Below are 23306 nucleotides of genomic sequence, written 5' to 3'. Positions count from 1 at the left end.
TAGTTAATGTATTCCGTATGTGCGACAATTATGGTTGTGTACGTTGTGTATAGATTATTTTTCATAAATCGGTTACGAGAAATCTAGTTTTGTATTTCATTTCGTTGGTGCGATAGGTTGTGTTTTTTTGATGTTATGCATAAATTAGCATAGATTGGCTAACATGAAGTCACTATATTTCGTTGGTGCGACAACTTGTGTTTTTACACTACGTACATATTGACCAATAAATAGTTACTGCATTTCACTAATTGCCCACTATAAACATTAATGTGATTGGTTCATTAGTTTTTCCAATTGATTTATAAATGTTGTAAATGATGAAAACAATAGTATGTGTTAATATAATGATAGAATAGTTAATAGTTTAAATCAAAACCCTTAAGATTGTATATCATGGTGTTTTCTTTAAATTAATTTACAAAATCATCAAGTTTGTGATTAACATTTACTTTGCATTGACTTATCTACTTATCAAAAGCATCAAGTATGTAACTTAGTTTAATTCGATAGTTGTAATGTTATTTGTATTTTTACACTATAATGGTGCATTATTAGTCGGTGTGCATTGTTCAACTGAAAATCTGCATTATTACACTATAATGATGCATTATTAGTCGGTGTGCATTATTCAACTGAAAATCTGCATTATTAAATGACACGTGGCACCAATCTAACCGTCGGATGACAAAATCGTAGGGTTGGGATTAAAAAGAATAAAGAACAAAAGATACAAAAAGGAAATGAATACATCCCTATATATATATATATATATATATATCAATTTATTTACAATTTATATCACTAAGATCCATCATTAAACACTAATAATAATATGTGAGTCATACTATCTATTAACATTATTTAATTATCATTCTCTTCATCTCTCTTAATTTATCAATTATACATTAATTCTCGTGCCGTTCCAAATTTCTTTATTTTTTGGGATGGATGGAGTATGATACTTCATCTGTCTACCATTAAATGTCTTTATTTTTTTTCATATATTTTGAATACTCTTTAGTTTTTTAAATAAAAAGAAGATTAATAATTATTTTATATTTAGATACCACAACTCGAACACTCAATTTATCAGTTGAAGGGAATCTCAAAAAAGAATCAAGCACATTGCCTCATATTCCACCTGAAATTCTGAATCTATATGATTTTATATTTGCTCTCTTTTATTTGTTTATTTGTGTGCAATTTAAAAAAAATATTGGCTGATCATTTTTCACGTTTTTGTCCCACGTAAGACTTTTCTTACCTCTGACAAATAGTGATAGAAATACTATTTCAACTTTTCTAAACTTCTCTAACTAATAATCCTAATTCTTAATTTTGACACGAAACAACAAATTCCATACTCCCTCGTAAGAAATAATGTCATATGGCTTTTAATGTAAATTTTGGGTGGCTGGAGAAAAAAAAAACCACTTTTATTATAGTGTTACGTGAATAATTGTGGTTGGTGTGTTGTAAAATTATGAATATATAAATTGAGAAAGTTAGAATAAAAATAGGAAACTTATTTGTGGTCATAGTATCCAAAACTGGATTTTGTACTGTGCACACTTTTATTGAATAAAAATGACAAAAAAGATTTCACACATTTATTTGGAAATAAATTTATACTCCTGCATTTTAAGAGAAGTGGAGAAAAAAAAGGAAAGAAGAGTTGTAAAACTTTAGAAAGTGAAGACTTTACTAATTACTCATACATGCTACAAATTTCGGATTTTATACGTTAGGCTAATTTTATTCAAACTGGGCCTATTTACGTATTTTTTAAGTTATAAATATTGATCAATAAATAGAAAATTTATTTTGGATGTCTTTGTCATACAAGTATAAAACCAACTACTTCGAAATTCTATGAAAATAACTTTGTGAATTGTTACTATTTTCAATGGGAATGAATTGCGAATTATAGTCAGAAATAAATTGGATACTAATTTTAAACAAAAAAATGAAGCCAGAAAAATATTCCTAAAGAGTTGCAAACCATTTTTTATTTGTTAACGTAAATGCTTACAATTTGTATATACGAATTACGAAAAATTCTAGTGTTTTACACTTGATTTTACAAATTCATTTGTAAAAAAAATCATAGAGAGCCGTTCATATCTAAGTGTTCATAATATGACTAACATGACTGTTTTGGTATCTAATCAACGGTAAATTATTTTTTCCCCTTTTTTTCACTGCCCCACGTATTATATTCACAAATGTTGATTAATGCTATTTTAGTAGAAGAAAATTTTATGAAAACTCAAATTTAAAAAAATGGACTACACATTAGGGTCTTGTGTGTCCTTGGGTTTCAAACTATTCATATTAGGGTCTTGTGTGTCCTTGGGTTTCAAACTACCAATTATATAGGTATATTTTAAGGAAAATTGTAGAAAATTATGAAGTTTGAATTAGGAGAAATTATAGTATGTAGATGTCATCGTCGCTCAGTAAACGATTCTCTTTACTCATACAAAAGGAAAATTGTAGAAAATTATGAAGTTTGAATTAGGAGAAATTATAGTATGTAGATGTCATCGTCGCTCAGTAAACGATTCTCTTTACTCATACAAAAAATGACGTCGTTTGATTGAAAAATATCAACACTATATTGTACGTAAACGATTAGATTTTTCTTCGTGCGATAATTGCGAACTGATCAAATTTTATAATTCTTCTGGCTAATACAAAAAATTACGGGAAAAACTAGAAATCGACCAAGCTTAATGATTTTTTCTATAAACTTACCTATACTTTAGATATATATTCTTGTTATGCAAATAAGTAAGTATGATAATGATTGTTATAGAATACAAATATGAAAATTTACCTATATTTTACATATATATATATTCTTATTATTATGCAAAGAAGTACTAATAATTATGATAATGATCATTGTAGTCCTACAAAATTATTGAGTTAATGTATTTTGGAGATGTATAATTTATTGGTCACCTACCTCTTTGGAGCACTAAAAAAAATTGCTAAGATGTGCATAATTGGTAGTTGGCGAAACCTACTTTGTAGAACAAACGTGTTAGATCTTGGTGGCTTATGATTTAGGTGGAAATTGAGAATGAGTACTAAATTACCACTAATTGTGTCACTGTGATACCAAAGCATGACACGTGCATGAACATCATATTAATACTAGTACTACTATTTAATTTCATCTTAAAAGTATTAAGCTAAATTTATCTCTAATATGACGAGATATCATAAATGCCTCTATAAATGCTAACAACCTAGTTGTCACTCTCTTTTTATTTCAATTTTCCTAGAACTAAAAAAAAAGGAAATGTAAATTGGTTGCATCATTCCATTAAATTGATGAGAGGAAAAAAGGGCAAAGTATTTTTGTAAGATTAGTCAAACAAGAAGTTGCCAAAGCATTTTATATGCTCCATATAATACTAGTACTATTATTTAGTGCTCGGCTGCTCAATATTATAAATTATCTTGAGATTATTTAAAGTGACTTAAAATTAATTTTTGTCATAGAGAAGGAGAATTCATAAGTCAAATTGTACGTGACATTATAACAAGATTCGGTATCAGAATATATGCCCATCTAATATCCATCAAACAATATTTCTAAAATAGCTACAATTTTACCTAATTCATCAAAACAAACACATTTATAAATAGTGTGTTTATAAGAATAAGAGAGAGGAATCATTATACTATATAGACTTTGGCACAAACCATAATAAATTTTAGGCAAAGAACCAAGCACATGCTTAGTTGCTTCTACGTTTATTTAGAACAAATCGTCGAAAAAAATCATCAAATTGGATCAATTTGCGTGATTTTATAAGTACAATAGTCAACTATATATCATAATTTTGATAATTTTGACATTTGAAGAAAAAAGTTACGAAAAATATGTTAGTCGAAGCCACATCTTTAATTTTTCAAAATTAAAAACGATGAAAAAAATTAAAGATGATGTCGTTCAATACACCTAGTTAGCCGCGTCTAATTTTGACACATGTACGCGATGCCACATGAATATATTAAGACACGTAATAAGTCTTAATTTTTCACCATGACACAATTAAAAAAATTTTAAATGTACAATATCCTCGACAATTTCTTAAAATTGTAAAATTGACCAAACTCTTTTCTAACAATTTATCCTTTTCTTTTCCTCTTCATTAACTATACAAGATTTCATTTCATAAGCTATCATACATTATATTTAATCATATAAAATCCTTCACTTTTTTCTGCATTCGTTAAATTCGCCTATATATATATAGAACATGCCACCTATCAATTATTGAAATAAATTAACTTTGCCTAAATATAGTAACATGCCACCTATCAATTATTGAAATAAATTCAGCATACTAGTTGAAGATTAATACTCTCTTTATCCCTAAAAAAATAGACAACATTTGAAACGATACGAGTTTTAATGCAGAGTTGGTAAAGTAAAAGAGACATAGAAAGAAAAAAGTGATTAAGTATGTTAATGGACAATATGATCCCCTCGTTAGAAAGAATTTTTTTTTTCTTAAATTGAATTATTCTATTTTTAAGAGACATTCCAAAATGATAAATGTGATTTATTTTTAAGAGTCAAATGAGATTATACAAAACGCCCAAAATATTATCAACTTGGGATTTTCCTTTCATCAATCAATGTGGATGTTAATGAATCAAAGAATCTAAAACAAAACAAAAATGAAGAGAAACTGAATGAACCAAATTCATTAGGATGTTAATAAAAATAAATAGTACGATATTTTCTACTAAAGGTCACATCCATTAGATCTCTTATGGTGATAACTGATATCACATGTATTGTGGTAGGTTTCTATTATTTTACAAAATCAGTACTTATATAAGAAAAAATTATATCTGTTGCTCGAAATTGTTTTGAGATTGACAGCTTGTATATTAGAATATATGACCAACTATTTTTATATCACATGCTGTTTTCTGTAAGATATTTAAAAATATCGAATACATTTTTTGTGTACCTCTTTTAGTGTAAATAATCCACAAACGACGTGTTTCGATACACACCTTAATTATATCTAACTTATTTAAAATTTAATTTTGTAACTTAATCGCATATATAAATCATAGTAACTAGTCAGGAAAAGTTATCACCTATATATAAATTTGCCTCATTTTCTTAAAAATAGAAACTATTACAATTTTGATCGATCACTTAAAAATAAATACTTTATACTCTTTCTATTTTAGAACGTGGACTCCATAATCCACTACTCAAACTACTTTTTCTTTTCCTCTACCTTACTTTGCCCATTTTTTCCTCTCACTCTCTTACTTTACCAATTTTTTCTCGTACTTTATCACTTGTACAATAAAACCTGTGCCATTTCAAAAATTTCTATTTTTCAGGGACGGGAATTGTAGTGTTTTTTTACTTATTTATGTAGGTTGGAATGAAATTTTTTACACTAAGGAGAGACAATTAATATTATCCCCAGTAAAAATCTTTCGATGTTAGATTTAAACAACAGTTTATATAACTTTAAATCCAGAAACTAAAATGTGACACTAGCAATCAAATATATAGAAAAATGTTGCTCCATATCATAGAGAGCATCACCACAGAAGATTCATAATGAGTTACTCAAAATGTAAATAATTAAAAGATGATGCAAAGTGTTATATTATGCTGAAATAAACGTGATTTACTGGATAGAGAGCAGTACACATAAGGCGTGGATTATGCATTATATAACCGGCAGCTAACCGCGACGACCGACCCGTACCACCGTGGTGTGATGGCCGGTTGCTGCATCTGAATAAACCAAATAGGGATTCGGGCTTCAGTAATACGGCATGTAGCGTGGTGGGCGCCTGAACCTAGGCACCTTGCTGCAGCACAACACGTACGAAACCATCGGTTATTCACTCGAATTTCAAATAAAGGTAGCGGGTCGAGGGGGGGGGGGAGAGTGAGAAAATGACTCACCCGTGGCCATAGGGAGAGTAGAGAGGCTGGTGTCCGAAAGGCCTACGATATCCATACGCAAGGTAAGGATTGAATCTCCTCGGCCGGTACTGTTTCATTCCAGGAACATTTGTTCTCTTCACCATTACCTGCAAATACGAGAGGGAAAACGTCTTCGTTAGTAATGAAGCAGGATGCGCAAACCTACAAGTGAAATGAAAATTTTACTAGCCGAACCTTCAATTGGCGTCCGTGTAACTCAGATTCATTCAGTTGGAGGGCCTCCTGAACGGCTTCTACCTCAACAAATTCAACATATGCAAAGCCTTTGGGCTGCCCAAATTTGTCGGTCAAAATAGTAACGCGGTTTACAGTTCCACACGTTTGGAAATGTTGCTGAACTTCCTCCGGAGTGCATGCATAATCAACCTGGAAGAAATAGAGCAATTTCAAAATCTCCTATCCATCACCGATGAGTTATTTTCAATACGATAGTAGTACCGCTACAGGTCATGTTTTATGCAAAATATTAGGACCTTCTACCATATACTATGAAATACTGTATTCAAAATGACTAAATATCATGCGCGATTTTAGAAGAATAAAGTGGGAAAGAAGCAAGATCCTCCTTTCAACACTTAAAGACACAGAGACCAGAGAATCAGCTATAACTCGTTACTGGTTAAGTTACTACTGTAATAGTAGGGTCCGGGCGGCCATAGCTTTCAATCCAAATTAGAGGTATTTTACTCCTAATGTAAGCGCATGATTTTATCTGCATAAGCATAAGAATAATCACAGAGCAAACATGTCTACGCTATATGTGCAGGAACCAGAGTTTTTCCAATTTTTCGAATGAAAACACCACCAAGTAAACAAGTAAATCCAATTAGCTCTATTACTATGACACCAGTTTTCAAGTATAGACCGATTGTGGCAAAAATCTAGTAGTACTAAATTAGTGTCCCCACTTTTGGATGCGATTTAGAACTTGTATAGAAGAAAACCCCACCACATAACACAATCATTCTTAAAGCAGCAATGAGCCATAAAATTGTACACCATTTTTGCCACATTACCTTGAAAAAAACTGTCTAAGCCAGAAAAAGTCATTTGATCTCTCAGCGACCTTTTATATATAGAATCACTCAATTAACAGCACCGAATACAACCAGCACCTAAGCTTTGGCAAATCTAATGAACAGAAACATGTCCCATTACCATATCGTTACAGGGATCTTTCTCACATAATCTTCCCATTCACTTGAAAACAATTAACAGGAATCATTCTTTTCCCATTTTCTAACTAAACAGCCTTAAAACTCTACTATATAATCATTTAGAAGGCAAAGAAATCGAAAAACATTGAGTACCCTAAGACTTTTTACTCACTTGCAGTTCCATGAATAAAAAACAATGGCATGAGAATCAAAAGGTCAAAAAGTTTTTTGCAGAAATTGTATTTCAAAATATGAGGCCCCAACATTTCACGAAAGTACAATCTTAACACACTATTTTCACAAAACACTATTTCTTTGCAGTAAAAAAAACAATTAAAGACATGGCATTATAATAACAAAAAGCAGGAAAGAAATGAAAACAATATGCATGGTTTTGGCTGAGGTGTGGATGTAACACTTTTCTGCATACCAGCTTAAACTAACGGAACTTATATACTTCATTTTCTATCTGAGTAATACCAAGTAATCTATTTCTGTATATAGACGTATAAATGGCTTCAAGGAGAGAAACAAAAGAGCCTTCTTAAGTGGTTTATAATACTGATCTAGGGCAAATAGGGAGAAAACAGAAAGAGCCACATCAAGTAACTCCTCACCACATCACGCTCTTAAAACCAACCATTGGAAGCACCAAATCTGTCAGCACAATCAGCAATCATATTGTCCCACTGAAGTAGCCAGCTAGTCACCAGCCTCCTCACTTCAAATGCACTGGAAGGATTTGTGGCAGAAAGCAGGACTCTTGAGGGAACTTTCAGGTACTATTACATTTGACAACTCAAGGGATTTGTCATGGGTGGAGCTAGCCTCATCATTATGGCATGAACTAAAAAGATATACTCCATGTAACGTTGTATCTTTTTTTCTTTTTGCTTTTTTTCTTTCATTTTTTCTTTTGATTTTTTCTTTTTTCCCCATCCTTCTGTTTCAAATGTTTCTGTTTTATCATTTTACAGGAGGGGTATCACTATATTTTTCCTCTCTCGACTTTTAACTCTCTTTTTTCCTCATATTGGTTTAGAATATGATAGTTTACAAACATATACGATACTGACAAGAAAAGTCCACGTATGGGCAAAAGAACTGCTTTCGCCACAAATATACAAGGCTAAATCCAATGATTCTCAGGAATATGACCGACCCTGCGATCATAGTCAGAAGCATTAAATACATAATAAGTCTAACTGTGAGTCAAATATTTTTTTGAAAAGAGAGAACGGTCAGACTAACTAAAACAAGTGGCCACATCACAGAGGCCACCTTATTACTGCACATCATCAAACTTGAAAGCAGATGAGCAGAGACTTCATGTGGAAGAAATGTGTCAGAGGAAGCAAACATCATCATATTCGTCTTAATTACAAATAAAAATCTAAAAAATCAACAGAACCGCTACACCAGAATTTAACCAGAGAGGTTGAACGTTTTTCGGAAAACACCTTATTAAGTTCAGTTGTTGTACTATATATAAGAAGGTTTTAGGCAACATTCCATATTCCCAAACTGAACGCTGTCACTTAAAGATATTGCAATATAAAAAACCAGATAAAATGTGGCCTGGTAAGACAATACCACATTTTTTAATGGAGAAGATATGATTGAACATAGGTATAATGTACTGACTAAACTTTTTTGTGACAGGTTGCAGTGGCAAAACTCCCAAATAATGACATAATAAAAATAAACGTAAGACCCTTGCCATGATTTTGGAATTCAGTTGCCTTAATTGGTACATCCATCTATCCTGATTTGCAGAAACTTTCGGAAATTCCATAGAATCAAAAATCATTCAATCTAACAGTCCAACAATAGATAGATAGATAACAATACTATTTAAACAAGGATTAAAAAATATATATTATAAAACATAGTAAAAAAAGTCCAGCAGAAGACTACTCTAAAGAGATGATGCATCAAACAATTAACCATGGGACAGATAACTCACATTGCCAACAAAGACAGATCTTGCATCCACCTCCTCCTTGTTTACCTGAGCTGCAGCAACACTAGCAGGATCTACAAGACAGCAGATTAAGAACATGAAACCAGAAACATGGCAAAAAAAATATGTGGCAGCTGAATTAATTTATTCAACAATCAAAAGTACAAAACACATTTATCAAGTAAAGATGACCTTTCTGTTACCACAAATTATAGAAATCAAGCTAGTGAAATCAATTATGTGTTGGAAGTTGTAACTTGTAAGTCAGAATATTTTCATATTATTCTCTATGCACCTTTAATCTTTACCAATTAACCACTCATTCACTTAATTGCGAATATTTTCATATTATTCTTTACGCACTTTTTATCTTTACCAATTAATCACTTGATTGCCTCCACTTATGTCCCACAAAGATGAATGTAGAATCTCTCTTAGAGAAATAAAACGCTATCATTCCCTCATTTTAAAAACATATAATTCCCAAATCTGAATATTAACATTTAACAAGGAAAATACGAGTTCCTACATAATTCTATACTACATGATTATATTAATCAGCTACGTGAAACAAACTAGTAGTTTATACAACAGAGGCAAATGCACATTCCAAAGAACAAATTGTTAGGATCTAATCCAAATTCGAGTAGGAAAAAAAGGAAACAGCTCAACGTAACAAAATTTTCACTATTCACGGAGTCGGAGATTAAAGATCATGCCATTTTTTCTTTTCTCCCTTATTTTCCAAGACAAAAACAGGTGGATTCGATCGAAAAACTACTCTTTTAAAATCAGAGGGTAAACGAATACGATATAACAGGGGAATTGAAATTGTCAAATTAAGAATTCAACAATTCGTTAAAGAGAAATTAGACCTTGAACAGAGCCCATCTCCTTCTCTACTTTCGCCTGCATTTCACGAAGCGCCGCGGCTTCCTCTTCCATCTCCTTCAACCGCTTCTTCATCTCATCCAATTCCTAATTATCATAGATCAAATCAATCTAGGGAACATTCATAAACCTAACCTAATGAATCAAACACAAATTTACGATTTTGAAAATAAATTAGGGGAAAAAAACGATTAATCGATAATAACCTTGGCGGCAGCGTCATCGTCGGCTCCCGGCATGTCGACGTCTGCATCGGCCTCCATCTCTGCTACGTCTGGTATATCGGCGCCGTAAACCTCATGCTCTTCATCCTCCATCTCTCTATCTTACTCTCTCTCTCTGTGTGTGCGATTGTGTGTGTGAGAGCTGAAAGGGATAACAACTGATTTTGCTGAATAAAATTATAAATAAGGGCTCAGTGATTGAAGGCCCATAATAAAGCCCGATATAAGCCCAGTCATTTATGGCAATCATTATAATTTCTTATTCTCGACGACTACTTATATTTAGGGGTGTTCGGTTTGCAAGATTGTATCGTAGATTAAATTTTTTGTGTGTTTGGTTCATGAGATTCAACCCCACAACTCAATCCTAGATGGATAATCATAAGATAATTAGTCATAGCTAACCCCTTATGACTAAAATAATCTCACAACTCAATCCTAGATTATATCTTGGTATTATTTTATCTTGCAAACCGAACACCACCTTAAGGTATTGTATTTATACAAGTTGTAATTTGTATGTTTGACTGATAATAATTTGATTATATATAAACATACGAATGTAACAATAATAAAGAATTATGTTTTTAGTTATTTGACATTATACTAATATCTTTAACAACAATAAATATATTAACAAACATCATCCCTAACAAATATATGGATCGGAGTATATTTTTATGAATTGATTTCTACATTAACAAATGAATAAGAAGTTGAAAATCATAGATCTATATAATAATATTTGAAATTTTATTATTTATAAAACTATTATATTTAATCAATTATATTTAAAAATAATACAGTATATTCAAATCTAAAAGCTACATTGTACAGTGATACTATAATTTTAACTTTTTAAATAAAACTAAAAATAAATAAATCAATGAAAAAACCACAAATTCACAACTATAAATATCTGCAATTGTGAATTGTAGCTAAAACTCATTAATAACCAAATAATCAATTTCAATGCTCACATAGTCACATATATTACTACACGAAACACAAAACTAAAGTTTAAAGTTAGTTGAATTAGTGGATGATCTAGGTGGGTCGATAGGTCTATTATTAAATTCGGCTTTTGAAACTATCATCGACTCTATAGTGTGATACATACAGAGCATTATACATGAATCACCTCCAAAAATCTACCCACAACTCATCAGGACTCCACCACACAATTAGGACAATCTTTATGAGACGTGGCCAACAATTGAAGCATATTTTTTCAATTTTCTTTCTTGATTCTTTCATTTTCTATATCACAGAAGATAGTCAAACTGCATAGGATTTCTAGTCTATTATTCAAACTCTTGTTTATCTCATCTTTAAGACAATAAGAAAATAGTTTTATGACATCTCTCTCCCTAATCTAATCTAGCCTTCCATTTCTCTCAAATATTTCAAACTATCGGACAAAACTTTGGCATGGTTCCACCCTTTGCGCCGTTTATTCTCTCATTCACATAGGCAACATGTCATCGTCCCCGATATCGCCCTCAGGTATATCAGTGCAACAACTCCTTCCCAATCATTCGAGGTTATGAATCATTGTCATTCTCTGTCCATTATTAATTATCAATAACGACTACTGTACCACCTCTGTTTTTTTTATCGTCATTGCCAGCAATTAATATACTATATGTGCCAAGTTGAACAATGCTTATAACTCAAGCATGATAGTTTTGGACCAACAAGACCATGTGGTTCTTTGATTACTTTTCCAATTTTTGAATTATACTAAAATTGTATTAATTGATCAACTTCTCCGTCCCACCATAAGTGATCAACTTCTCATTTTGAGTTGTCTCACTACAACTGATCAATTTCATTTTTTAACCAAAAACAAAACTTCAACAATCTCTTACTTTATTCTCTCTTTCTTACTTTATTCTCTCTTTATCTCTCTTACTTTACCCTCTCTATTTTAACTCAATATATATCATTTTCTTAATTCTCGTGCCCAAAAGAAATCCATCAATTGTAATGGGACGGAGGGAGTATTTAATATTTTGAATTCGATAAATATTTTTTGAAATAGATCTCGGTGTGTATAATAATTATCAAATATATTTATAACAAAATATGAACATTAGTTGATCAGAGTGGCGCAGCGGAAGCGTGGTGGGCCCATAACCCACAGGTCCCAGGATCGAAACCTGGCTCTGATATATATCGGATGCAAGCTTTCTAGCTTATAATTTTTCACTCATATTATTAATAATTAATTAATAAAAACCTTCTTTTTGTTTATTTATTTCAACCATATCTTTTATATTATAATTTTAGATTTAATTACTATAATTTTGAAATTATGAAATTTTAACCATAGAGAAAATATTTTATTATAAATTTTATATCAATTTAATTATTATATACGGTTATAAATTATAGTAGCTCTGTCGCGCAGTAAAGTCATATATTGTCATTTCGGTCCATCCCACAATAAAAGTCACGTTTCACTTTTATCATAAATGGTAAGTAGGCTCACATTCCATTAATTTATTACACTCACATTATATTATTAAACTGATATATAAATGGAACTCATAGACCACTAACTTATTCAACACACTTTTGTTTACCTTTTTAAAACTCGTGTCACACTAAATGGGACTTCTATTGTAGGACGGAGCCCGTAGAGGTAGTGTAAAATAAAAAAATTGTATTTTAACTCTAAAATGTTCCATAATGCTCATTCGCTATAGCTGTAGATATAAAAGCATAATTTTTTTTTCTGTGTAAAAGTAGTAGTTAGATATCTATGTACTCTAGCCGTAAAATTATCCTGATGCGTTACAGTTGTTAATGCGTTAAAAAATATTCGCTTAAGTTTGTTAGTGAAGCTTATCTTGAACTCAAAACAAATAGTATTAAAATCAGTTTAAAAATTGAACAATTTCTAAAGATTCTATTTACTTAACTCAAAGATAGTATTAATCTTAAAATAAGAAAAAAAATTACATATATAGAAAATGAAATATCCATATAAGTAAATTTTTAACATGAAATAAATTTAGATTTCTCAAATATGAACTAAAAATATTATTTTCACCTATACCACAAATTCATTGAATATAACTTGATTTTTTTAAATAGATGTATAAATTCTAAATAATTGAAATATAGTAACTCAGATTATATTTGCTTTTGAAAAATATTCTAAAATAAATAAAGAATTAATTTTGAAGAATATAAGATAAATAAAAACTGATAAAAATTTGAATTATTGGGGGATGGGTCCCACACCATGTTTGCCGCAGCCCACACAAAACACACTTCCCTTTTGTCTCACATATTCCAACACACACTATTTACAAAAAAAACTACACGAAAATGGAGAAATATGAAAATTTCAAGAGATCCCAAAAGCCAATATTCGATACAAGACATATGCAGCTCAACGAGTAGATATAAAATTCAACTCATTTAAAGTACTAGTAAAACTTATCTCTCAAACAAAACGAAAGATAGCATCCATTTCTTATTAAAGCAATGATATATTAGCGGAAAAATTACATGAAATTTGCATCTACCCCTCTATTTTAAAAATTAGTTGGAAAAAATAAAGTTTGTAATTCTTCCACGACGCAACCAAGAAATCATACGTGAACACTAGTGCCGGTAAATTAAACGATATCGTATTATTTATAAAAAAATATGACATTGTTTTATTGAAAAAACAACTATAATACTATTACATACATAAACAAACTGATATATTTTGCCTTGAAAACAAATCTAAACTTCATAATTTGTAGTATGAATGATTTTTTAACTTATGGTGTGATCAAGATATGACTAAAACATTAAAGTTTGTCAACAATTAACCCTTAAACATTTAACATTAAGAATAAAAAGTTGCATTTAGATCTAAATTTTTAAACTTTGCCAAATTCTGGTTTTGGAGACCGAGTGACCAACTCTAAACTCGCCATGGACCCCCCATACTGGACTGAGCTCAGCCGGCTCTGTCCGCCTGGGGGAGATGAGGAAGTGACTGGAGACTTGGATGCGACGCCTCAGAGATTCGATAACCAGTATTTCAAGGACCTTGTCCGGGGGAGAGGGTTTCTGAATTCGGATCAGACACTGACGTCGTTGCCAGAGACGAGGAAGTATGACGAGATCTTCAGCAAGAATGAGAAGAGGTTTTTCGAGGCATTGGTGGAAGGAATGATAAAGTTGGGAGACTTGCAGAGTGAGAAGCCTGAAGAGATTAGGAGGAACTGCAGGGTTGTTAATGGCGTTTCTGATGATCAATTAGTGAAAACAACGTGAGATTTATACTATTGATTTGTAAAAATTGTTTTTGGCATTGAATTATGAATAAAATATCTTGTTTTCGAAGTGCTACAGTAGTGACATTTGTAGATATATATGATATGAACATTGTTGGACAACAATAAATTGAATTCAAGAATATAGATGACATAAGAATTGATTTCGCAAATATAAAAATCTGCCCATGGAATTCAAAGAAAATAGTATCATCTCAAAATTTATCCAAAACAAAATAGGCAAAACTCAAGGTTTTGTATCAAAACATTCGGCAAAGGATTCAAAATTATCTAAAACTCAATCAGTTATGAGAAGAAATGAGCAGATTCAAAAGCATAAACGCAGGAGATGTCGATTATGCAGCAGCTGATAGTTTTGTTGCAGCAGACAATTTAGACCTCTTCTTGGCCAAACTCTCGCTTCTTCTATCCCTCTGTTCCTTCATGCGAGTCGCAAGAAGCTTCTGGTACTCAGCAGCTTCTGACTTGGCCTTGACGATCCTCTTCTTCTTGTCGGCAATTCTAGCTCTCTTCCTCTGCAATGTCAAGGGAGTCACAAGCCTCTGAATCTTAGGTGCCTTGCTCACTTCCTTGCCTGTTTAAGGACACAATTCACGATCAAAATGTAAGATGATGCCATGGGTAAAGGTTAATGTGGGCAATACATATGAAATGTGGTGAAACAAGTTACCTGCTTTGGTGGTGAAAGTGCGGCGGTAAGTGTTGACGTACTTCCTCACATCATCCTCCTTGTTAAGGTTAAACAGCTTGCGGATCTTTGAAGCCCTCTTGGGACCTCTCATTCTTGGCTTCTCAGTATCAGTGAGTCCGGGAAGCTCATTGTCACCCTTCTTGACAATCACCAGATTCAAGACAGAGAGATCAGGGCTAACAATGCACCCACGGACAGACTTCCTTCTCCTCTCCCCAGTTCTTCTTCCGTAGCCACGGAAGCAAGGAGTTCCTGATGACTAATCATGTTAGCTCTTGTACACAGTGAGGGAAAAATAAACCACCGCAAGTAGACATCCAAACTATCATCACAGACCTCTGTGCAACAGAAGCCTGACACGGCCAGTAGTCAGCACTCCCTGCTTCATGGGGAAACCTTGCTTGTCGCAACCTCCCATGATCTTGAAGACGTAACCCTTGAACTCCTGAAATAATCAATCATGAGTTAAGCATGAGTTCGTGAATAAAAATGTCTAATTCGACGATTAAAATGGACATGATTAAATGGAGAAGTTCCGTACATCACCCATTGCTTCCCCATTGACCTCCTGCGAGATCCTCTTGTCCCAGAAAGCACGACTGCAATCATAGACAGACCAGTAATTTAATCCATGTTCATATCACATGATAACTCTTATACACTAACTAGCTAAATTACCCAAGGCTCAGGAACGCAATTGCTATAAACAAGACTAAAATCTATATAAACTACAGCATTTAAATCGACACACTACATAATCAAGCTCACATCATCAATGGATTACAGGCACCAGCACTTATTGGAGCAGTGGTTGATGTAGAATACAGTTATATAATTAACATGTGTTCATGTGTATAGGAAAGACATGAACATAAAAAATCTACAACACAAGTTCAAATTTAATGAATTGCATATTTTTGGGCCATTAATTGTACAAAAGAGAGATAAGACGCAAAAACCACACAACTTCAATCTAGCTAAACAAACATTATCACAGAGAGATTCAACATATTGTATCAAAACAGGCATCGAGCTATATATAGCAATTGTATTATCGCAATAATCAAATATTATAATTCCGACGCAAACACATCCATCCACAAACAGCTCTATATTATCTCGCATTGAGGAATAACATAATCAATTAAATAAAAACCACTTACAGCTTGAGGTCATCGTCAATCTCGAGCTTCTTCTGGCATCCAGTCGTCGGGTTTGCGATGTTGAACTACACAGCGAAAAAGTAAATCACTTAATAACAGAACAAAAATGAGAAAACTCACACAAGAAATTCAAAATCACGGAAAGATTCAACAAATTCATGAACTCGAAATCGTAGAGAACCTTCATCTTCGAGGAGGCTGCGGAGAAAATCTGCTAATCTGAAACACTCAGCCTGTGATTAGGGTTTTGAAGAAGGCGCATTTACATTTATAAAGGCTCAAAGCCCAGCCCATTTAGTTCTCTACTTAGAATTGATTTTGGGCTTGTAATTTTTCAATAACGTTAGCTAAATTACTCATGTTATTTGACTATTTTAATTGACTATTAAAATTAATTTAATTTTTTATTTTATGAATATGTGATTTATCAATATAAATAAATATACTTGACATATCGCCCGTGCAATGCAACATAAGTAGATATTGGAGGATTGGAAAATCTTTTTGTTTTCTAAAATTTTAGCAGTATGAAGCTATCATATTTACGACGCTCCAAATTATCACGTATACATTTCATGAAAATTACTTTATCAAATGCACATACTTATATCTATTAAACAAACTAACTAATCTTTTTTCTATCTACTTCATCACAATTTGTTCAAGGCCTTGGCTTTTGTGTGGTCGTTGCAATATCCTCTGCCTCAAAATTTTTGCTTGTCTTTGTTGCTGCCTTGTCATTCCGAAATTATCAATGGAGATTCGACGTCGTTTTTTTTCACGTTAGACGTGGCTAGCCATGTCAATTGTCATCACTAGGCAAGCGATGGTGATGATTAGCATAATAAGGCTGGTTGATGTTGTCCCTACTGAGTTGGGCTCGCCCGTTGGCCCATAGTCGCCGTCTGTTGGTTGTGTACCGTCACCACTGTCCCCGCCCGGGGCGTAAGGATCGAAGGTCGTTGTTGGACTGAAATTTGCAAAAAAAATTAGACATAATCCAGTCTCTCATATTTGTAAATGGAAGGAATGCCACTAAACTACGATGATTTTGTCATTGCAAATTATTGGGGGGTATATATGAACTGGGTGGCTTACCTAGGTGGTGGTAGGGCTGTGGGTGTGGCTGGAGGCGTCATGGGGGGCGGTGGAGGTGTTGTGGGGGTAGGGCTAGATGCCGGGAAGCGACAGCTGCCGTGACCTGAGACAATACGATGAAGATATATAAACAAATTTAGAATCATAAGAAATTTTCTAGCTTGTATACTAAGAATTGTTATCAAGATTCATCTTACTTGGATCAGTGTTGGTGATCCGTGCGGCCCCTCCGAACACACAGCTCGTAGCGACCGGGTTCTTCCGGTAGTAGTCATTGAAAGCATACGAGGCGTGGTCAGCCACGGTGTTTGGCTCCCAGCACGCCCCGTTTGGTTGTATGGCGGAACAGTCTGTTCCGCCATACCCACAAGCATAGTCCAAAGCAACTTGCATAGCGGTCAGCGAGACCGAGGGGTTGGCTACGCACCAAGCCCCTCCGCCCGACTGCCCAGTCGCTGCCGGGTTCACCCCCGGCATGTCGTCCCTCCGCACCTCTCGAAAGGCCAGTTTATTAGATGGTTTTATTGGTGCTTTCTCTGCACCCTTTGTGGCTAAAAGAAAGAAAGAAAAAAATCAATCATGTGTTATGTCTTTTTTTTCCTTAAAAAAGGAGCAAGAAATGGCAAATGTTGTACCTGACATGAAGAGGAGAAAACATAGTAAAAACAACATTTTGTGATGGATTATTTTTGGATCCATGGAAGCAATTTTAAGGTGGGATGGAGGTGGCTGAATGGAGAAGCTACCTCCATTGGTTTGGTGGGGTTTATATAGAATAAAGGGGGGAAAGAATCATCAATTTCTTGTAGTGAAGAGAGAATGTAAGAAAACTTAAGGAAGGAGGAATTGGTGTTGTAGGAAAACTTGATGCCTAAACAGGGAAGCAAATAAATGTGCAGTTCATTTATGTATTAATGTGATGTAGATCTTATGCTTTTTTTCTTTCTTTAATTTATCTTTCACTGTTACATGGTACCTGGTCGAAAAAGCATGAGAGAGAGGGAGGAGAGAGTATAGCAGTACTCCTATTTATTAACGATTATTATTAGTATATATTTAATTTGTAATATAGCTAAAAATTCAATTTCGTCATATCATTTTACTACTACTATTTTAGTACTATTTTAACAGGGGGAGGCGGCGCTGCTAGGTTTTGTAGGAGAAAATAAGGGTGCCCATAAAAGAATTATAAGAGATACTATAATCTTATTTCTTGAATTATGGAAGAAGACAATGCAATAGTATATAGTGAGCAGGTGTGTGATCCGTTGCTAACTTTTCTTAAACTGTTAACTTGCTAACTCATCAACGTATTGAACTTAAAATGTCAACACGATGATACTGAAATATCAACATAAACTTAAGTTAATATTTTAATACTTTGTGTTGACATTAATATTTAAATGTCAACACAATTTATTAAAATGTCAACACAAATATGTATTGACATTTTAATGTGATCGTGTTGACATTTATAATACACTACGTTGGTGAGTTAGCAAGTTAACAATTTAAGAAAAATTAGCATTATAACGCACCCCATAATGAGTATTTGCGCGGTTCAACTCTTTTTTTTAATCCGGAAAAAAAACCGACAAAGAAAATACAGAACAAAGTTTATGAGTATGCTATTACATTCATTACATAAATTATATTACAGGAAAATAACTAAACATAATCTTGCATTCGACGAGGTGGCACCTCGGGAGAGCATGGGCACTAGGGGGGGACGCTAGGCACATTGATGGACCATCCTTGGAAGTCTGTATCACATTGTTTTATTAGACTTAGATTAGATATGCCACTTTACTAGCTTGGCAACATTTAAATACTTTGGTATAGCTTTTGAGAAAGTCTAGGAGTGATAACAACATCAAGCGGCTTCAATTTACGGAGAGCAATTCCCAACCCTTCACTCATGTCAACCGTCTCCCCATCGGGCATCGACAAGTTGAAACCTTGGAGCAAACGAGCTAGGGTTAGATGTATAACCTGCAGCCCGAACGTCATCCCAGGGCACATTCTCCGTCCCAAGCTAAACGGGATGAACTCAAAACATTGTCCTTTAAAATGCACCTGGCTTTCCTCGTTTAAGAATCTCTCTGGCCTGAATTCATCCGGGTTAGACCAAACAATCGGATCTCGGTGAAACTTTCGTAGATTAGCAACCAAACGCGTCCCTTTTGGGATATGATATTTGCCGATGTGACAGTCCTCAAGAGCCTCACGAGGCCCTGATAATGGGCCAGGTGGGTACAACCTTAGGGTTTCTTTGAATATTGCTTGTAGGTAGGGGAGGTTGCTGATGTCGGATTCTTGCACAAATCTATCTCTACCCACAACTTTATCGATTTCGTCTTGGGATTGCTTAGGAGCAATGAGATTGCCCATATTATCGTCTCTGACGTGCTTTCGGACCCCGTCATGATCATCATCTGAATATAAAATTAAAAGATTAGTTAAATGACAATGGATAATATAATTGAAAAACATCGCTTACAAGAATTGTGGCCTTAATGACAGTCTCCCTTGTGTAACGATCTGCCATCTCATTCTCCTCCATACTTTTCAACATCACATCCATGAAATCTGACACACTTTGATCATTATTTTGCTTTCTTGTATGAATTCTTTCTTGAACCCAACCCTCAAGAACATTGTCTATTTCCTTGAATGTTTGTTTCGTGCTTTTGATGTATCCTCCAACATCCAACCATTCAAGGGATGGGATTGCATCAGAAAAAACGAACACTCCACCGAGGTACAATGCTTTCTTTTATGACTTCTTGAAATCCCCCATTTTTGTCATGAGATTCTCTATTGGAGCAAACCTTATTAGCTAAAATTGGGATATTGAAACATGATATAGAGTGAACTATAATGGTGGTATAAAATGAACTTGTCACACTAGTGAATTCATAATTGAAAGATTGCGAGTTTGAGTTTTGTTACTCCTTTCATCTCATTTATTCAAAGCGAAATATTTCTTTTTCAGAACAAAAATTTATATTGTGTTATTTAATGCGTTAAGTTTAAAGAAAATAAAGTAGAAATTTATATTATATTTTACCATCCGGTAGAAGAAAGAAAATGTCACTATTTTACATTGATATATTTTGTGTACCCCACAATTAATGTCTTCGAATGTCCTACAACTTTTGTGGTCTTAAAAATTTATATTTTGTGTGCCCCCACGGATTAATGACTGTGGAGACCTTAAAAATTTTGTGGTCCTAAAAGTTTATATCTTGTGCACCCTACGAAAAATGACTATGGATGTCTCAAAAAATTTTGTGTAATGACGATTCAATCAATTACAATTACATACAATTACAGCCACGTGATATGTTCAACCAATTATGAATACTAAAGTCTGAAAGGGAGAAAAAATGAGAAGAGAAATGGTTGTAGTTCGTATATATTGCCATGTCCAACTAATCACAACTACGGTGCAATTATATTAGTTAATTAGACACACACACGCCAATATATTCGGAACACTAAATTTTTATTCTAGATTAACACACAACTCTTCTTAATAAACTTATCATAGTATTTAATTAATTCTCTTAATTATAGGTTTACATATCTTATATTATCATAATTCATAATTGAACATGAAATTATCTAAAGTTCTCAAATTACTTACTTCGAAAACGAGAACCTTTTTCCCAACTAGCATCCTCACGATGATATTGAACGTCAAGAGCTCAATCCGGCCACTCAACGGCACCGCCTCCTCCGGCCGGCTCATCGAGTACAAATCCTCGACGAAGCGGTCGACCTCCTCCACCCGCACGTGGCCAAAGTCGTCGAGGCACCGTGCGGTGAGGAGGTCAACGGTGGCCATCTTCCGGACGTCGCGCTAGTAGGGCCCGTACGGCGACATCCCGAAGCTGGCCCCGTCGTAGCCCAAGTACTTCCCCACGGCGATGCTCGGCCGAGTCGAGAAGACGCGGTCGTTCGTGGTGAAGCACTCCCTCATCGCCTCCTAGCTGCTCACCACCACGCCGCGGTGGCTGCCGAGCCGCAGGGAGAACACGGGGCCGTGGCTGTCCGCCATGGCCCCGAGCACCCGCTCCACCGGGCTCGGGCTGTCGAGGAGGTGGAGGTGCCCTATCAACGGCCACGCGCCCGGCGGCTGCTGCGGAGTTGCTAATAATTTATTTTTATTGGTAGATTTGAAGAGAGATAAAAAAAATTTATTATTAATGGGAATAGTAATAGTAGAAATGATCAAATGATTTTTGTGGTTAGAGAGAGGAAATCCATTGGAGCAAGATTTTGATTTTTGAGGATGAGATTTAAGCAATTAATTGCTCTCTATTTATAGAGTTTAATTTTCCTTGTTCAGATGTAGCAATTTTTCACATTTTGGGGTTTATCGTAATTAACGTGACAGATGAATTAGTGTCGATCACTTGGTAGTTAGGAGTGATAAACATATGGTTTAAAATAAATCGTACCTACAGATATTTTCTACTATTGCATTTGAATTTTGATAAACGTTTGGTGAAACTGTGTCGTGCATTTTATTGGCTGTGAACCCAGCAATTTAATTTTAAATTACAGCTATTTTTACTTTGTAATTTTAGATTATAATCAAACATTACATGCTGAGTATTACTACTATTAGTACATTACTCTTTTATAAATAGTTATCAAACAATATATTTCTATCACATTGATTACTAAATTTTGATTTATTTTAAATTGAGCCTTAACCCTTATACACAATTTTTATATCTAGTTTTATTTGGAGAAGATATCCATTGGAACAAGATTTTGAGGATGTGATTTTGGCAATTACTTGCTCTATATTTATAGTTTATTTTAGATCAAATTGTCGAAAACCCATGAAATTGTGTCAATTTCTAGTCAAATTGCGTACGATTTGGAAGCCAAATTACATAGGCATAACCTTATATTACTAGAATTTTATATTTTGATACTAAAATTTATTGTTGTAGTAAATTTGCATAAAAGTCATGGATTTCGACTTCCACGTCAGGTACAATTTCTTCCAAACCAAATTATTGCGGCAGTTGAGAAAAAATGTCAAAGTTAAGATATATTTTGACTTTTTTGTAAAGTTGCGGGATTGATCAGAACTTGACCCAAGTCCGTGATTTTTTTCATCAATTTGTCTTTTATTTGACTACATTTTTGTAGTTTTCTTTTACTTACTCAATTTTCACGATTTTTAGCTTTTTTTGTGTTTTCACAATCAATGAGAAAGACTAATTAGTGTCGCTATAATATGCATGGTAGACTGGGCTGATAAACATATGGTCTAAAATAAATCGTACGCTGCATAATTGTGAGGCGTCAATTATTAAATACTGTTGTTATGTGATAAACATATGGTCTTAAATAATGCTAACGCTTAAGAATCATGAACCATTTATTCCACGTGGATTACTTTTAAATAAACGTTTTGTGAACCTTGTCGTGTAAATACACCCCATTTCAGTTTTAAATTTCAATTATTTGTATGGTATGGTAATATTACAATTTATACAGCTCATACATCGAATAAAAATATAGAAGCTGAGATCTTAAAAAAAAATTATCCTCATTATAATATTATTATAATTTATTTGAAGCATCATTAAATATATAAAACTATTCAAAATTATATTAACATGTATTGATAATAATGATTGACAGCTGTTATTTGCAGCAATTATAAAATCTGAAAATACACTCATAACATTTAGTAGTTGATATTAGAATAGTAAAAACTCTAGCAATTTTAAGTAGCACAATTTAAAATACAAACTAACACTTTTTTTAATAGCA

At 33.6% G+C, this 23306-nt stretch overlaps 3 protein-coding genes, 1 non-coding gene and 1 pseudogene across 4 annotated transcripts; 1 reads left to right on the top strand and 4 right to left on the bottom strand.

Moving 5' to 3' along the window:
- Positions 1–5538: 5538 nt before the first annotated feature.
- Positions 5539–10407, bottom strand: LOC121787488 (polyadenylate-binding protein 2-like). The gene is made up of 6 exons (XM_042186222.1): positions 10231–10407; positions 10009–10111; positions 9137–9207; positions 6188–6379; positions 5972–6099; positions 5539–5874 (listed from the first exon to the last, which is right to left on the bottom strand). The coding sequence occupies exons 1-6, from the start codon at positions 10339–10341 to the stop codon at positions 5826–5828; spliced, it is 654 nt and encodes a 217-aa protein (XP_042042156.1). The 5' UTR covers positions 10342–10407; the 3' UTR covers positions 5539–5825.
- A 1943-nt stretch (positions 10408–12350) lies between these two features.
- On the top strand, positions 12351–12422 carry TRNAM-CAU. The gene has a single exon. It is a non-coding gene; the product is annotated as a tRNA-Met (tRNA).
- Positions 12423–14725: 2303 nt separating this feature from the next.
- On the bottom strand, positions 14726–16695 carry LOC121787952 (40S ribosomal protein S6-like). The gene is made up of 6 exons (XM_042186794.1): positions 16588–16695; positions 16407–16471; positions 15785–15842; positions 15580–15688; positions 15223–15495; positions 14726–15126 (listed from the first exon to the last, which is right to left on the bottom strand). The coding sequence occupies exons 1-6, from the start codon at positions 16591–16593 to the stop codon at positions 14888–14890; spliced, it is 750 nt and encodes a 249-aa protein (XP_042042728.1). The 5' UTR covers positions 16594–16695; the 3' UTR covers positions 14726–14887.
- A 202-nt stretch (positions 16696–16897) lies between these two features.
- Positions 16898–18228, bottom strand: LOC121786476 (PLASMODESMATA CALLOSE-BINDING PROTEIN 3-like). Its single transcript, XM_042185117.1, has 4 exons — positions 18140–18228; positions 17702–18055; positions 17505–17607; positions 16898–17376 (listed from the first exon to the last, which is right to left on the bottom strand). Exons 1-4 carry the CDS (start codon positions 18201–18203, stop codon positions 17190–17192), a joined length of 708 nt encoding a protein of 235 aa, XP_042041051.1. The 5' UTR covers positions 18204–18228; the 3' UTR covers positions 16898–17189.
- Positions 18229–19017: 789 nt separating this feature from the next.
- Positions 19018–21776, bottom strand: LOC121787643 (annotated as a pseudogene).
- Between the last annotated feature and the right edge of the window lie 1530 nt (positions 21777–23306).

The sequence above is a fragment of the Salvia splendens genome, chromosome 22, assembly GCF_004379255.2.
Source record: "Salvia splendens isolate huo1 chromosome 22, SspV2, whole genome shotgun sequence".
NCBI classification, from domain to species: Eukaryota; Viridiplantae; Streptophyta; class Magnoliopsida; order Lamiales; family Lamiaceae; genus Salvia; species Salvia splendens.
The sequence above is the reverse complement of the archived record's forward strand: the minus strand, read 5'-3'. Positions and strand labels throughout refer to the sequence as shown.

What these genes read in the sequence shown, in the direction of transcription:
- LOC121786476 (XM_042185117.1), bottom strand. Translation starts at nt 18,203, where the DNA reads ATGGATCCAAAAATAATCCATCACAAAATGTTGTTTTTACTATGTTTT. An exon ending in GATCACCAACACTGATCCAA is followed by an intron (nt 17,608 to 17,701) that starts GTAAGATGAATC and finishes GTATTGTCTCAG; the next exon opens with GTCACGGCAGCTGTCGCTTC. An exon ending in ACAGCCCTACCACCACCTAG is followed by an intron (nt 17,377 to 17,504) that starts GTAAGCCACCCA and finishes TGCAAATTTCAG; the next exon opens with TCCAACAACGACCTTCGATC.
- LOC121787952 (XM_042186794.1), bottom strand. An exon ending in ATGGGGAAGCAATGGGTGAT is followed by an intron (nt 15,689 to 15,784) that starts GTACGGAACTTC and finishes TGATTATTTCAG; the next exon opens with GAGTTCAAGGGTTACGTCTT. An exon ending in CAGGCTTCTGTTGCACAGAG is followed by an intron (nt 15,496 to 15,579) that starts GTCTGTGATGAT and finishes ATTAGTCATCAG; the next exon opens with GAACTCCTTGCTTCCGTGGC.
- LOC121787488 (XM_042186222.1), bottom strand. Translation starts at nt 10,341, where the DNA reads ATGGAGGATGAAGAGCATGAGGTTTACGGCGCCGATATACCAGACGTA. An exon ending in GATCTGTCTTTGTTGGCAAT is followed by an intron (nt 6,380 to 9,136) that starts GTGAGTTATCTG and finishes TATTTCTTCCAG; the next exon opens with GTTGATTATGCATGCACTCC. An exon ending in TACTCTCCCTATGGCCACGG is followed by an intron (nt 5,875 to 5,971) that starts GTGAGTCATTTT and finishes GTTGTGCTGCAG; the next exon opens with CAAGGTGCCTAGGTTCAGGC.